We start from the raw sequence: 16,090 nt of genomic DNA, 5'->3' as shown, positions 1-16,090 counted from the left end.
CTGTTTCTCTCCCCTGAACATGTAATTATGTAGTGGGCTGTTGAAGAGACTTAATAGCCCTCTCAATGTATAGACAAAATACTTTAGAGAAAGATATATTTGTCTAATTAATGAAAGGCTGGCACTTCAGCATCATGTATCATCTGAGCATCATCCAATTAAAAATAACACAAAAAATACATGAATTGTAATGTCATCTATTCAGTCATAGTCTGGGTGATTTTGACATTGTCACAAGGACGTTTGCTTCTCTATTTGAAGCTGGTGTTGTGGCATAAAAGAAATTGGAAAAACACCTGACTCAGGGTTGCATAGATTTTGAAGAAACAGTCGTGAGAATATTGACAAGCTTTTAACAGATTTACTCTTTTATTTTTCTTTTCTATTTTCTATGATGCATGTCAATTTGGGTTATTGGAGTTTTATCTTTTGTAGCCTTACTGAACTTTAGCTCTTCAGTAGACTAATAACAGATAACACATGCTAAATAAAGGTAAGAGCACAGGCGTTCTGTCAAGAGCTGTCTCTCAAAGTTCATTTAACCTATATGCTAATATTTGTTTTCTGTAGTGAGTAATGTGTATTTACACTTACACCAGTTAAGGTTCAGTCAAATATTGGATGTGGCTGGTAACTGATATGCTGGCATGATCAGTTTTTGCATGAACTGTATGCTCTTGAACCAGAGGCAATTTACACTGAAAAAAGATTTTTTATACCTACTTATTCTTAATTATTAAGATGAATGCCACGACATATTACTACCCCTATTTGTTTAACAGTTTTGGAAATAGAAACAGTTAAAGAACCGGCAGCATATGCTGAAGTGTGGTTAGATGATGATTTCTGTTCACATGATCAGACTTCATCGCAGTACCTTTTAGGCTACTGCAGCTGTAATACCTGGCTGAATGCTGTGAAATTGGAAAAAAAAATAGCCAGTTGTTCTTTGTTCATTCATACATATTTTCGAGCTCCTGTTTTCCTTGCATCACAATATATGCTGTTCCATTCTGATTGAAAAACAGAAACATAAAAAATAAACCACTTCTAATATCAGTAGTCATATCCCTTTGCTCGGATAATCATGTCATGATTTTGCTCCTATCAAAACAGTTGTTATATTCTTCAATTTTAGGGATTTCAGGGAGAGAATATTTTTATAGAATTTCAGAAATTTAAAAAATACTGATGCTCCCAAGAGTTATTATTGCATACGTGATAAAGTAATCAATTTTGTATAAAGAACGATGGTATGAATTTAGTAATCTAGGATTGCGTTGTGAAGATACACAACTTTTTCAACTGAGTTTTCTATTGTGACTATTCATACTTGACTTAAGCATATAGAAGACTTAAATTGTCCTGGGAAGATGCTGGATCACAACCAGAAACATCTTTCTTTTCCATGAGTATTGGAAGTTAAGATACTCAGACTTCAAATTTGTTTGCTTGTTTGTTTTTCATGTTCTGGGGAAAGATATTATTCTACTATAAAAAAGTGTCTCGTGATAGCCTATTTCCAGATGTATGTTACAAGAAAATGTATGTTTTGTGGTGATCTCACTGTGCTAGTTTGCAGTATGTGTTCTCTGAGAGAAAAGTACACTTATCACTGGACCTTACATGACAAATATTCCTCTATGTATTAAAAAAGAAATAGGCTCTGAAAATCAAATGTATATTGATTTTTATAGAGTTGTGGATGGTAGAATCTATTTCTAATAAGCGAATGAAAGCAGTAATGAGGACTATTCTGTGATCATATAAATCTATGAGATAGCACTTCATTTTTTTGCTAAATCTTGTTTTACAAAGTATGTATCTTCGCCAGAAACACATATAATTTAATTTGAATATGTATTTGGGTAGTAAAGCATGGGAAACTTCATGATAACTGCAAATCTCCATTGACGAAGTATGTTCAGATGGTGAGGTATGAAGCCCAGCAAACACGCAAGAGGCAATCCAGCTTCTGAAGTATGCAACCTGGTAAAGCTCTGCAAAATTTTAACAGTTAATGTGTATACAGTAGCTCATCCTGGAAGGTGCAGTCAGTTGAAACTTTAAAAGAAGAAATGGATCAACAAGACACAGATCTTTGTTGCTAAAATATGCAAAACAAAGTAATAAATTATGCATCCTGATTGTTAAATTATGCAAATGGATCTACATATGCATAACAATTTGACTAGAAAAATATGTACATAATTCAATGAAGAATCAGCAGGCTGTGCAACTTGATGTATGCATTATATAACTTGATCACAAAACTAAACGAAATATTAAATGACAAAATACATTATTTAGATGAATCATTAAAGAACACTAAAAAGATTGAAGATCTAATCCTTTAGAGGTGGCAATATTAGGAGCAGTGTTTCATTCTGTATTTATGTAGGAGTGTCAGAACCTGAGTTTGGCAAACTTGATGAAGATAAATGGGATGCTTTTTTGATTTAGTATGGAGCTTTTGTTTGCTTTGCTTCCTGGTTCATTTCTGTTCTTTTGTCTGTTTTCATGATGTCACACATGAATCTCTGTGGACTGTATATACATTTACAGGAACAGCTGAGTGACTTGGGAAACTTCTGAAAGAAATCAACACTCTGCTGCTCAATCACAACATCAAGATTTCTGTGTCTTTGGTTTGAGGAGGAAAAATGCAATGTCTTTTCTTTCCCAATCAGATGGGGTTACTCCCTGTGGTTTTCAGCACCTTTTTGATTCCTAGCTCAGTTTGCAGTCTGGATTTTTCTTTTTCAGAAATGAGGGAAGCAGTACAATAATAGTAATCCTGCTTTTGGGAGATTGCCAGTTTCTTGCATGTGAAATGAAGGTGTACCTTCAGAAGGACTATTTGCTGTTTACCAACCTGTTTGAAGAATTCTTTATGGGAAAAGACAACTTTGGTAAGATCTAAAAACCTCAGATTTCCTTGCTGCTGTTTTTTGTTCTGGGAATGATAGAGGAATCATATGGATTGCATTATACTTATTTCCTAGTGTTATGAGATTATATCCACATCTTTTAAGAGTTTCCTTGATACTATTGCCCTCTTCTGGATGGTAGAATTATTATTTTTATATCTTTTCAGACCATTCCTCTTTTGGGCCTAAGCATGAGGAATCTAAAATATAACTCCTTTGCAAAACATGCACCATCCTATCTCTAAAGTGGAAAGTAACAATCAGTGGTTTCATATTGACTCCAAATCAACCTGGATTTTATATTATGCACATGCTTTTCTCAGATGCTGGTGTGGGAGATCTGTGCATAGGATATCTTTGTGCTCCAAACCATCCATTCAGAAAAGGTAATACAGGAAGCAGGAAGGCAATACTGAGCTATTAACTATTCAGGGCACTTGTTTTGTTATATAAGAAGCGCATTAATCTAAAATGCGTAAAACATTGAATTAATTTCATTGAATTTCAAAGCATGAGAACAGCACATGGGATCAATGGCCTTTTAGGCTATTCTGTTTCTTACAGTAACTATTAGCTGTTAGGGAGGTTTATGGAAGACTATAAGGACAAGGCAAGCAAATAGAAATGCTCATAGAATGTCATAGATGCTCTTGAGTCAGAAGGGATACTGTTGCATGAAACACCCTTACCTAAATAACCATTCCATTACTTTGTCTAATCACTTTTTGAATCTCTGTCAACTTTTAACAGTGTTTTACAGAATTGAGTTCCACAGTGTAATGCATCCTGCCTGATGAAATAGCTCATTTTTGTTAGTTTTGAGCCTACCCTGTTATTGTGTTTCATGCCTCCTAGACAGTGAGCGGTCTTTTTTTTTTTTTTTAATCTCTCTTTTCTGTCATCTCCTCTCCAAGTTATAGCTATTTCTTGTGTGGAAGACATTCAGAAATTTTGAATGTCCTTCACTATGGTCAGTTCTTGTATCTAATGCTAATTCTATCCTTTTTTTGAATTGTTGAGTAAAAGTGAGGCACTTAAGTGAGCTCCAAGCAGCAGAGGTCACATCAAAAGCTTTTATTGATAATCCTTCTCAGAACTGTCTGATATTGTCATTCTCAGAAGGGAGTTGATGAGTGCATCATACTTCTGTATCTTCTGCTCCTGCTCACAGCTGCATAGAACAGTATGTAGGAATTGGCTTTGAACTATTTTACAGAATTCAAGCCTTTTGAGCTTTCTGCTCTCTGAATAAATTCTGAATACTTCTCTTTAGCATTCCTTCCCGCAATGGATTCCTTCCTCCCTTCTAGGGATGGGAGATACTTTTTCTAAGGCCACTGAGTAGCACAGACTCTATGTAGCTACCTTTGTGGTATTTCTTAAAAGTAAGGTGATACAACTTCAGAGGTCACTGATAGGCTGTGGGATGCTTTTGTCCCATAGTAAAACTTCACTTGTTTCCAGTTCTTAGGGCAGATCGTGAAAGTGGAAGAAACAAGTAGAATGGAATGGAATAGTTTAGTTGGAAGGGCTTTACTGTGATCATCAAGTCCAACTGCCTTACCACTTCAAGGCTAACAAAAAGTTAAAGCATATTAATAATTAATATTAAATAATTAAATTAATTAATGAGGAAGGATACGCTGGTTGATCTTGTTGGGATGGCCATTTAGCACAAGTTCATCAGTCAATTTATTAACATCATGAGACACCTGGACAAACATTTTAGAAGTACTGACAGAGGAAGAGGAGGAAGATAATAGACAAGGGAATGAAGGAAAGTGAAGGCTGAAAAGTAAAACAATAGAGACGCAGAATACCGAAGATAAGGAGGTACAAGGAAAGTAAGAGGGTGAAAAGAGAAGGGGACAGCAGGAGAGAGGGGAAGGACAAAATACTAGCTAGCAGTGCTTTGTTAGAAAGTGAAAATGTTAGCTGGGCTGTCATTTAATTTTCTGTACGAATGAGTACTGTGTAGCTAGTCTGGGGTCAAATACCTAGTTATGAGGGAAAACACCTCCTGAACATGCAGAGGACAGTTGTCTCTGGACTGGCCACTAACTTTAGACAGCTGCAGATAATGTGAATATATACCTCCTTCCTTATGGAGAATGATTTTTATATGAATGACAGGACTCTGCCAGCCCAGAGTCTTCCTTTGGCTGTAATACTCTGTATCTTGGCATTAGTTTCTTGGAGAGCACAGCTTCCATGCGCAGGCTCTTTTCAGGCTGCCTTTGTGGGCTGCTGATCCTGCAACTGCTTCCACAAAGACCTATACTTAAAAACACAGGACTAAATCTATTCTGTGCCTTTACACAGAATAGCATTTTCTGGCCCCTAAATGATTAGTGTGGTTTGTTAAGAATATAAAACTCATTTTCTATATTTGGAATTAGACCAGAATAACTATAAAACAGAATATCCCTTGTGCTGCATAGTTTGTAATTGAGTTTGCTTCTTTCTTCAATCTTGAACATATAGCTTATAAATTAGTGGGGCAGCAGAGTGAAGCAGAGTGTAAAATATTGCAATAAAACTGAACACTTTGTATCTTCCTTTTGCACAGTTATGATCATTACAGAAAATAGTTATTAAATCTCAAAAGATTACTTTAATTGAATTGCTTGTGTAATGATAAGTTACTGTTCCTAGGGTCTCACAGATAAAAACAACAGAAAACCTTTCAGTAATACTGCTCTTTTTTCATTCAGAAGAAAACTGCAATGTTGAATTTTCACATGAACAAACCTTCTACCTCTGTTATATTCAAAATAGATATACTTACTGTGGTTCTACTTCTTATATGCAATTCATTTAAAATTGTTACATGTCTATGGGGTTAATAGTATTTTACTTCTGTTAAAGAATTTGCCATTTCCTTGATTATGTGCCCGTCTCCCAGTTGTTTAAAAAGCAGGAAAAAAAAGTCAGTGTACTTGACATTTGACAGGTAACTGTAGAAACAAACAGCATTACAGTCTTGCTCTTTTCTCTCTTATTTATCAATCTGTCATAACTCTTTTTGTCAACAAGGTGTGGCTTTTGGCTTCCTAGCTTGTCAGACATGCTCACAGGTAAAGATATTTTTCTCTTCTGTGGGGTCAGAGTTTGACAAGACAGGTATTCTGGAGCTTACAACTACTGTTTTGGTTATTGTTACCCTTTGTTGCTTATACATATTTTCTTGCAGTATCATCACTGCTGCTGTGACCATTTTGAAGTTGCCGTAAAGCTTTAACTGACTTCCTTACACTGCAGGTCTCTGGTGAGGTAGCGGTGATGTGGTGCTCTCAGGATCTCTGCTAGACCTGTGTTTTGCACTTGGAGTATTTCAGTCTCTAGCACAATCCATTTATCACCCAGTGATGACTGCCAGGACTCTGTCTCCTACTTTAGCTCGTATTTCCCAGCATTATGTGTAGCCCTCTTTCTTCCAGTTCCCTGTAACATACCTCTCACCTTATCTGGTGCCCTTCAGTGGTAAGTTCACGAAAACTGGGCCATTGTTTAGAAATGTGTTTTGCATCCAATTTTGTGTGTTTTAAAATTTGTCTTTTATCCACTAATTACAACAGCAATAGATGAAAGAGAAATAGGAGTAGATTAATAACAGCATATGACATAAGTAATCAGATGCTTACTTAATGAACCATTGCAAATATGATCCATAGACACATTATTGGCATATAAACTGGGCACAACAAGTATTTTAATGAGATATGATAGGCTACTTAAATTAGATTCTTGACAGGGTTATCCAAACGTGTTCAAGCTGGAAAAAAATAATTAAATAAATAAAAAAAGAGTAATTGCAACATTTGTGGTAGCAAATAGCTAGAAGTTGTAAAACAAAAATACTAAACCACATGGCTTAGCAAGACAGTTTTCTATAATCAGGATAACATCCTCATTGCATCTCCTCTAATGAATATGAGGTCCACAGTGAACAATTTAGTAGCAAAAAATAGGAATTACCATGTTTTGGGTATTTTTATGGATCAATCAGTCCTTAGTAAGAAGACATTTTAGACAAAGCTGCACTAACAAATAATATGTCTAATGAGGGCAAACATTGTGGTAAGTGACAGTGCTTTCATCTCCTTAGGTAGTGGATATTTCTGTTACTATTTTTTTTTTTTCTAGAAATAAAAAAACTCAACATTTGAATACATTTAATAAATTAACGATTTTTTAAATGTTCAAATCTAATGCATATCTTCTCAACCCACACCAATAACTGGTCTCACCATCACAACTACACCGTCACTGGGTTCAAGCGTTGGTTCTTGTTTTCTGTACCAGTCTGATATCCATAAAAAGTCATTTAGTCATCCGTCTTTCCTCATTTCTGTAATTAATAATCTCTATTCTTTCAATCTATAAGTCTGCTTTATGTCTTCCAATGTAGGAAGTCCCAGATTCTGAGCATTTAAAAGCTAGTGTTGCTGAACCATTGTCCATGAGTTTTTCAACGGAGACTGGAATAAAATGTCAAGATGTAGAACTTTGCTTTTGTGAGCAACAAAGCTTTCTGCTATTTACATTTCTGTGGATAGTGTAAATTGTAATTCTGAGTGATTTCCAGGGGACAAAAGATAAAATTGATATGCATCTCTCAGGGAAATAAGAGAGAAATATGTGCTGTTTTAATTTAATAAGGACAGAGACTGAATCATCATCATCAAAGTCATTCTATTTTGGAAGTCTCCCTCAAAAAACATTAGTATTTCTGTCAAGTTAATAGTTTGCCAGAATGCGATTTGTTCATGGTCAGCATGTTCACTCAATTAGAATAAAGGAAGTTATGTGTTTTCAGTCTGTCTAATTTGGGTCTTCGTGATATTCGTGACAGGATTATCCAAATGTATTCAAGCTGAAAAAAATCTTACATTAATAAAACTTCTTGTAATATTTAAGGCAGCAAACAACCAGAACTGGTAAAACAGAAAAATAGGTGAATATATGGCTTCTCAGAGCAGTTTTCTTTACTAAGCATAACACTCTCAGTGAGAGAATTGTTTAATTTGAAAGAATTAATCTAATTTCAGTCCTCTCAGGAGCTGCAAGTGAAAATAAAGGTGCAGGCTATGTAGTACTGTTCTGGCTTTTTATTTTCGCAGTGGTTGCATTGTTTTATTACAATTCCAGGGAGCAGCCTATTTCTTGTACCCAATACTAAGCCCTTTGTTTGTACCTGATTTTAAGCAACTAGAAACGGCATTGTACTAGTAAGACTAGTGGTTCTTATTTTTCAACAGGGTTTGTTGTTGTTTGTTTGTTTGTTTGTTTTCATTGTCGTTTTTTGTTTTGAGGCATAAGGAGGGTTAGGGTACCCCGTCACTTTCTCCTGATTTTGTGCAGTGTTCAATTTCTTGTGCTATTTTATTTGCTTTTTTCTAAGGTCTTGTGGAGAATAATGCTGACATCAACAGCAGTGCTTCACCATTGTGTAACTGCAAAGTTTTTCAATAGGTGAGCTTAAACTGATAAAATTTAAATAGGTAGCTTGAAATGTCTTTTTCTTTAAATAAATAAAAAGCAAGAATTAATGCTGAGAATGATCAGTGAGGAATTAAGTCTGAGATCATAATAAAAATGTCCTGTTCCTAGAAAGTATTTCAATTATTACTCATTTCTTGTATTTTGTTGATGGGAATTTTTCTGTGGAAAAACACTATACTGTACTGTACTATTCATTAATGCATTACACTATTTTCTATAGTATAACCATTTTGAATATCAGATTTGTAGTAGGGCTTATCTCATGGGACCCGTGGCAGGGACTATGTTTTCACAGTGCCTAGCAGAAGGGTGTACAAACACTCCGCATAAGCAGAGCATATGCAAAGCCAGAAGGTAAAACTGCTAGTAGTCTCAGATGGCTGGAGTAGACATCCTTTTCCAGCTGCAGGTGATCAGCTCCAGAGGTCACTTACTCCCCATTTCCCTGCCAGAGAATGTTTCTTCAGACTTGCTGGCAAGCTGCTCAGGTAGGAATGCTCTCTAAGCTGTTTAATGTAGGATGAAGCGGTTTTAAAAGACTTGCCAGTTAAAGTGTTTCATATAACCCAGCTTCTTGTGACTGAAAGAGGTGAAGGAGCTAAAAAATCACAGTAACATTTACTGAAGGGGGGAGAAGGAAGCAAACCAGCCTCTGTTTGCAGAGCATATGTCTGCGTGTCTGTCTCCTGCACTACAGCTGAGTTTGTGGCTCAGGAGAGAATCTGTCTACACATATTTAAGAGAGGAAGATGATGCCTGTGTGTCCTAACTCACCTGAGTTACAAACTTACTCATACCCATAATTTAAAAGAAGTCTAGAAGAGAAAAATAATCATAATTCAATGTACAACTGACACTAAAATGAACATTGCTCCTGTTGATAGAATGAATTTATTAATGTTAGCGTAGAACCTAGAAATCCATTTTGGCAAAAAAAAATGTTGAAAGCGTGAAGTTCTTTTTTTTGTGAGTGCACTCTTGTTTCTACAATATAGTATTCACTTTTTTGACATTTCATCTAAGGAAATTAATTAACCTCTACTCATCTGTTTTTCAGTTGTAAAAGCTGTCCGTACTTCAGGAATACTTTAGGCAAGGTACATATCTGTAGAGCTTGCTTTTCTTTTGTAATTTAAGATGTAAAAAAGAAGGTCACTCCAAAGTAGATGAAACTTTTATCCTGCAAAATAGAAGGATATAATGTCTTGAATTTGAAATTAGTTTTTCAAATTTAGGAGACAACATGTGAGAAATTTTCTAAAATTTGCAGATAATTAATGATAGATAGGTTTAAGCACTCCATAAATATTCTTTTATAACTTAAAGGTATAATGATTGCTTTTTCTTTCATTCAGTAATTCAGTTTCTGAATAATTGATTTCATGTAGCATAGTTAAACAAAATGTCATAGAAAATCAATATATCTGGAACCCCCTGTAGTGCTATCTACTAGACATATTTTTTAATGTTTGTGCAGTGGCCAAGTGTAAAAGAAAGGGGCATTATATTTTTAGTGTCTTTTTAATACCTTTGGAGTAAAATACAATGTAGAGATTCTGTAAAAATATGAGCAATAAAAAAATAAGAATTTTAAGGATTAAATGGAGCAAGGTGATATCTCTGCATATGTAGAGGAGTTTGACGACATAGTTTGTAAGAGAAAACCGCTTTTGATTTTATTTTTTTTAATGTATAAAAAAGAAATACAAGGCTGAAATAAATGGTATTCCAATTTGAAGTTTTAACAGGGTGAATACTTTCACACTAATCTATTAAAGCTTTTGTGGAGTCCAGCTGAATAAAAGAGAGTCACTCTTCTTACTTAAAATTAAATACTTCACCTGCGCTGTGGATGGAGTTCTTAGTTTTTTGGTTTAATCAATGTCCCATTGAGCTCATTTAGAAATTTCCTTCTTCACCTGCTTCTTATAATTAGCCAAGAAGTTTAATGTCTCTTAATGGAACATCTAGCATTGCCTCCTGCTGCAGGTAAATTGACCATTCATCTTTTGCTTTTGTGGTAATTCCTGTTTCACTCATACCCATTTCCAACTCCTTCCTTCAAAATATATTACTTAATTAGCATTTATAAGAATGGCTTATTGTAAGGCAGGGGTTCAAAGGTTTGAGAGTAGTTTAGTGAAATATTTCAGCTGCTGAACAGCCATTATAGCTCTCTAGAGTGGAGCTGTAGGCTTTATATGATTCACTTAAAATGGACCAAAGGTGAGGGTAAGGTGATCCTTAACAGGGTTATTGGTAAGATTGTACTGAAGAGAGCATACCAGGAAATAGGATTGTCTACAGGATAACAAGATTATCCCCTGCTAAATTCACACTGTAAAGAAACAGGCATAATATGCAGTAGAGGAAATGAATGGGACTGTTAGAGATTTGAAACAGATCTTTGATTACTTCAGTGCTACCTTTTAAGAAAGGTGGAATTTGGAAAAGTTAAAGATTACAGGGTCAAAAAAGTTGTACAGTGTCAAATAAGGTTAATAGTAAAAAATGTTTTTTTACGTGTCAGGTAAGATGCAGTTTAATATTAACCCTTATCCAGCAATATTTATTTTGAGTGCTTTCAGCAATTCTTTAATTACCTACCTCTATCAAATAGACTAACATCTTTCTGGCTCCATTTGTCTTTGATTATGTAAGACCACCTCAGGGTCATTTATACCATTTATAGGTATAAATTCCTATAAATATTTTACCTGATCTTCTGCCATTTATTTCAATGCACAAATACAAGTAAATTTGTGCATGCCATCAGGCATAGGCATACCTGACTTCTTCCAGAATAGTCACTAAACTTCTTACTCAAGATTGTGCACTGTATCGTACTGCTGAGTATTTCTGAGGAGTCTTCTTTTTTACGGTGGTTGCAGCTTTGGGGCTGACATTTCCCACAAAAGCTTCTGTGATGCTGTCTTGATACATTGCATGTTTATAGGATTTCTGGTCTACAAGTGGTAACCCTGGTGAATTGTCATTGGTCAGTTAAAGGCAAGAAATGAATGCCTTTGGGTATGTGAGATAAGTCTTTATTCTCTTCAACATATACACTGTCCCAAAATGAGCTATGAGTGGCTTTTCACAGGTTTCTGCTCCCTGTGCCTCAGGCTGTACACAGAGGGATATGTCTGATACATTGAACGCATGGAGTGCATTTCAGGTTTACACTTCTTGCAAGTTTAGAAATGGGGTAAAATTTGCCTGTTTACTTCCCTTAATGCATCTGTATAAGCTCCAGCTATGGTCTAGCACTTCTTCCAGAAAGTATTTATCTTTTTGAATACCATCATCCTCACAGTAATATTTCCTCTTGAGCTGTAATGTTATCAACAGTGGCAAACCAGTCCCACTTCAGCACTGAACAGTTTAGTCTAATAAAAGAAACCAAGGTACCTGCAGTCACCGTCTAGAGAATCCAAGTAATTCTGTCCCCTTTTTAATTACATATAATGTCTTAGCAGAGAATTGCAAAAGGATTCAATTGTCAACAAATGCAAGTACAGATCTAAAGGCAAGATTAAAGAAATGACTCAACTCCAGCAGTCAATATGTGCCACTGTTTCTCCATGGGCCAATCACTAGAATTATGGTCAAAGGGTTAATCTGTGTATCGGGGTGAGTGGGTGGTGAGGGAAGAAGAATAATGCAAGGAGTTGGTTTAGGCTAAAGCAAGACAAAGCTGGAGATATTGACAGTTAAATCAGGAAAGAAAAGCAGGGACTGTGAGAAATGAACCAGTAAGATGGAACTGAAGAGGTCATTTAAGTGAACCAGAGGAGAACTAGAAGCAGAAGAGTAATCACGATATTAGGCAGGTATATGCTGTAAAACCTGCCTCTGCCCCCACTCCCCCATCCCCTGCCCTGGCTCCCTCTTTTCTTTTTAAAGTGATCAAAACCAGTTTTAAAACTAAGGAAGTCTAGCCTAGTGGCTTTGGCAGCCCTTGTGTTTTATATCAAATCACTTAAAAGAAGAAAACATGTATCAGCTGATCCAGTTCTAAATTCATTTGGAAACACAGGGAAAGAAATTCTCCCCACCTGATTGCTGGCCAGAGATGATGTAAAATAGCAACCTGTATGGTACCATTTTGAGAACTGGAACTTTTGCTAGGGAGGTCAGGTTGGATCTGAGGTGTGCAGTTCCCTCCTCAGACTGATCATGATTTGTGCTGCCACAAGACGGAATTAACCTGTGCAGATAGCACAGGTTGCCATTGTGGGCTCCCTGGACCTTGCTGTCAACATTGGGATATAGCAAAATCATTTTGCAGTTCTGTCCCTTTTTGTTGGCTGTTCATGGGAGTCATACAGTACACAGACATGGGGGCAGAAGAGACGCTTGTCCAAACACAGAAATGGCTCTGCGCTCCTCGGTTCAGACAGTGTGGGTAAGGCACTGGCATGGCACGAGCTGCCAAGTTTTTACACTTCCAAATTGTGCTGAGTTCCTGCTACCTTTACTTTAACCAGCAAGTCCTCTTCATTTTTGGTGATAAATACTTTTTGGTTACCTCAGGAGCCTCTTTCACTTCCTTGGCTGTGTTTTCATCTGATAATTATTTTTCAGCTAGAAAAACATATGCTTGTGAGTTAATCCTGTGATTTTGATTAAGAATAACATTTTTTTTTCCCAATCTTCATTCTCCTTCAGTCTTGCTTTTAGAAGAGGGAGAAGAAAATTCATGGGAGAACATGCCCAAACATTGTAAAACGTCAATGAACCCTGAACAGAGAATCTTGTATGTCACTTAGCAATACAAATAAGCATTAGATGCAATAAAAATGATATTCAACTGTATCATTAAGCTCTTCACATGTGAAAGAACACTGAAAAGGGCAGAAGATAAGAATGCTGTCTTACAACTCTTCTGTAATTACCTGAATGACACAAACAGAAGGCTTGCCAAATCCCAATTATGGAATTGTCCCCATTTGAATTATATAAGTTCATTACAATTAACTAATATATGGGTCATATCAACTGCAGTAGTTGCAAATTGCCTGTGCCTTCATTATGGTCAGTGCAACTAGGACAATTTGCATGGGTAGAAAATATGACCTCATGTCAATATGATATGAAAAAATTATATTTTATTCTTATTATCCTCACTGCCAACACACATGGCACTTTTATGTGGTACAGTCTCCTTAACACACAGCACATATTTACAAAGTTCTTCTGCTTGCTTGGGCTGGACTACAGATGACCAATCACCATCATCCAAGTGCTGCCCATTAATTCTGCAACTGCGATCATTATGTTCTTATTTTATAAGAGCTTCTGATCAAATAGGTTTCTTGCTGACACATTATCCAAATTCAACAAACTGATTCATATGTCATTGTACTTATCTATAGTACTTGGGAAGTCTCTTGGAAAAGCACCGTGGTCTTCCTAAGAAAATTTCCAGTTATTCTGGGGGGAGAAGCAGTCTTGAAGGATACCTTACCATAAAAGTATGTGTCCTATTGAATGCTAACATAACAAGCATTACTGTTTACGTTTCAATTTGAATTAAATATTGAATACCAAGTATACCAAGGGGCTGTCACTGAGACATGATATGAGACCCTCTATTTTTATCACAGTAATAGAGACTATTCCTAAATCTGAAAGACTTAACACCTTGAAATATTAATTCTTCCGGAGTTTTGTTTTATAAAACATATATAATTCAAAGTCACTGGAATCTACAGTGGCAAATTACAAGAGCTACTAAAAATTCTTTTTCAAGCTAGTATCGAGTCATCAAAAAAATGAATACTCCTGACCCTTTTACCAATGTGTAAATTAGCAGTCTAATGGTAATATTCAGATGGGCAAAAGAAATATAAGCTCCTTTTGATGAAAATAATACAAGAATGTGCTTCCCTACTGTGAATCATCTTAACATGTGAAATAGCATTTTGGTACAATGATCTCTGCAAAGGACATAGCAAGCTGGCAAATGTGGGAACAAAAATGAAGGCAATTTTGTGTATCTCTTGCCAATGTTTCATTCCCTTTTTAGTTATTATATAAAATCTGAACATCTCAAAGAACCTCTGCATCTTATTTTAAAAGCAAATAACCTGTACAACTGATAAAGCATTTTCCTTATAAAAACACTAGTTATGGATGTAAATTAAAGCTAAAATATATCATAAACTGACCATATATAAGAATGTTTGAAAAAGAAGAAAAATATTTTCATTTACCAATATCTGCTTTTACTGTAGCATTAATTTTTGTGATTAAAAAACAAAAACAAAAACTGTGCATATAAAACAGAATTGCTACAAAACTGTACAGATTTTTTTTTCCATAATCATATATTGTAGGAAAAACTTGTAAGAGATGGAACCATATCTTAATGTATAGAAAGCAGATTTTTTTTCCTTCTCCACACCTGTTTTATTTTTTAAGACCACTCATGGAAAATGCTGTGTAGCCTAAAATTCCTCAATGGTGGGAAATCCCTTCTTCTGTAGTAAAAGCTTTATTGCATTATGTCACTTTTGCTCTGTGATGGAAATTTGACTACTCTTTGTCATATGGGTTAATCTTGATATCTTTCTTGGGCATGAAGATAGTTTTTTTTTTTTTTTTTTTTTTTGTATAAAGCAGACAGCTGTGCCTTTCCCACCATTTATTTTACTTGCTTTCATTCTCTTTTGGCAGATACAGCTCATGTAGAGCCATTCTGCATACAGGCAATAATCCAACAAAACACTTGAGCATGTGCTTAACATTAAACAAATGACTAGTGTCATTGAACTGTGATGTCCTACTCATGAGCTAAGGTGCTGTAATGAATCAGAGCTCTATAATCTAGCCCAGTTCTCATCAAAATCGGTGACGCGGGTAACATTGACTGTAAAGGCTTTGGACTAACACCAAAGATCCAAGCTGCATGATGGCTTAACTTGAAGATAGTTCTATTTTCATATTTAATGTTTTCTTAATGATACACATTGTGCTTCAAAATACTGTAATATAATTTAAAATCATTAATTGCAGTGCCTTCTGGATTTTAATCAACTGAAGTCATAATAAAATGTATAGTTTTCTTCACTTGTTGTCATAGGTTGCATCTGAAGATTGCTGATGATACTGAAGGGAATTATGCCAAACAAAAACAAATATTCACTTTACATCTTTATCTTTACAATTCCAAAAGAGAGGTGAGCATATTGTTCATGATGATTCATTTAATTACTCTGCGGTATCTTTATCTAACTTAAAAGTTTGTTCTTCTGAGGATAGATATTTCCACCCACAGATCTCCACTCATACTCTGGAGTACTCCTGAAATCAAGGAGATTCTGCTTCTGACTGAGATTCTCTTTATTTATTACTGCTAAGATGGATACTTTATATGCTAGGGTAATATGGACTGTTAAAAAGGAGAGTGTACAATGATCAAGAGAATACACATTTATTTGTTATTGAAAGCTATTATATAGCTTTTAATATCTTCCAAATTTTTTACTGCAGTATATTCTGTACAGCAGCATATTTTGGAGCAGAGCTGTATTTAGGCTTAAGGTTGTGATACACAACAGAAACAAGGAATTCAGAGCCAAAAGACAAGAAAGAGGTTAGCTGAGTGTTTGAACATAGAATCCACCACAGATATTGGTCACTGTCAAATA

The 16,090-nt window shown here is 35.5% G+C and overlaps 1 protein-coding gene across 2 annotated transcripts in view; it reads left to right on the top strand.

Annotated features, from left to right (window-relative positions):
• Window positions 1-8,435: 8,435 nt before the first annotated feature.
• The window catches only part of LOC308194076 (uncharacterized protein), a 56,225-nt gene continuing 48,570 nt past the window's right edge, over window positions 8,436-16,090 (top strand). For both annotated transcript variants that reach the window (XM_080589473.1, XM_080589474.1), the window contains exons 1-2: window positions 8,436-8,923; window positions 15,523-15,619. In XM_080589473.1, coding sequence (XP_080445599.1) covers window positions 8,775-8,923; window positions 15,523-15,619 — 246 coding nt within the window. In that variant the 5' untranslated portion in view covers window positions 8,436-8,774. The remainder of the gene's footprint in view (window positions 8,924-15,522; window positions 15,620-16,090) is intronic.

The sequence above is a fragment of the Anser brachyrhynchus genome, assembly GCF_964034855.1.
Source record: "Anser brachyrhynchus genome assembly, chromosome: 4".
Classification (NCBI taxonomy): domain Eukaryota; kingdom Metazoa; phylum Chordata; class Aves; order Anseriformes; family Anatidae; genus Anser; species Anser brachyrhynchus.
Note: the sequence above shows the minus strand (reverse complement) of the source record. Positions and strands in the feature narration are given on the sequence as shown.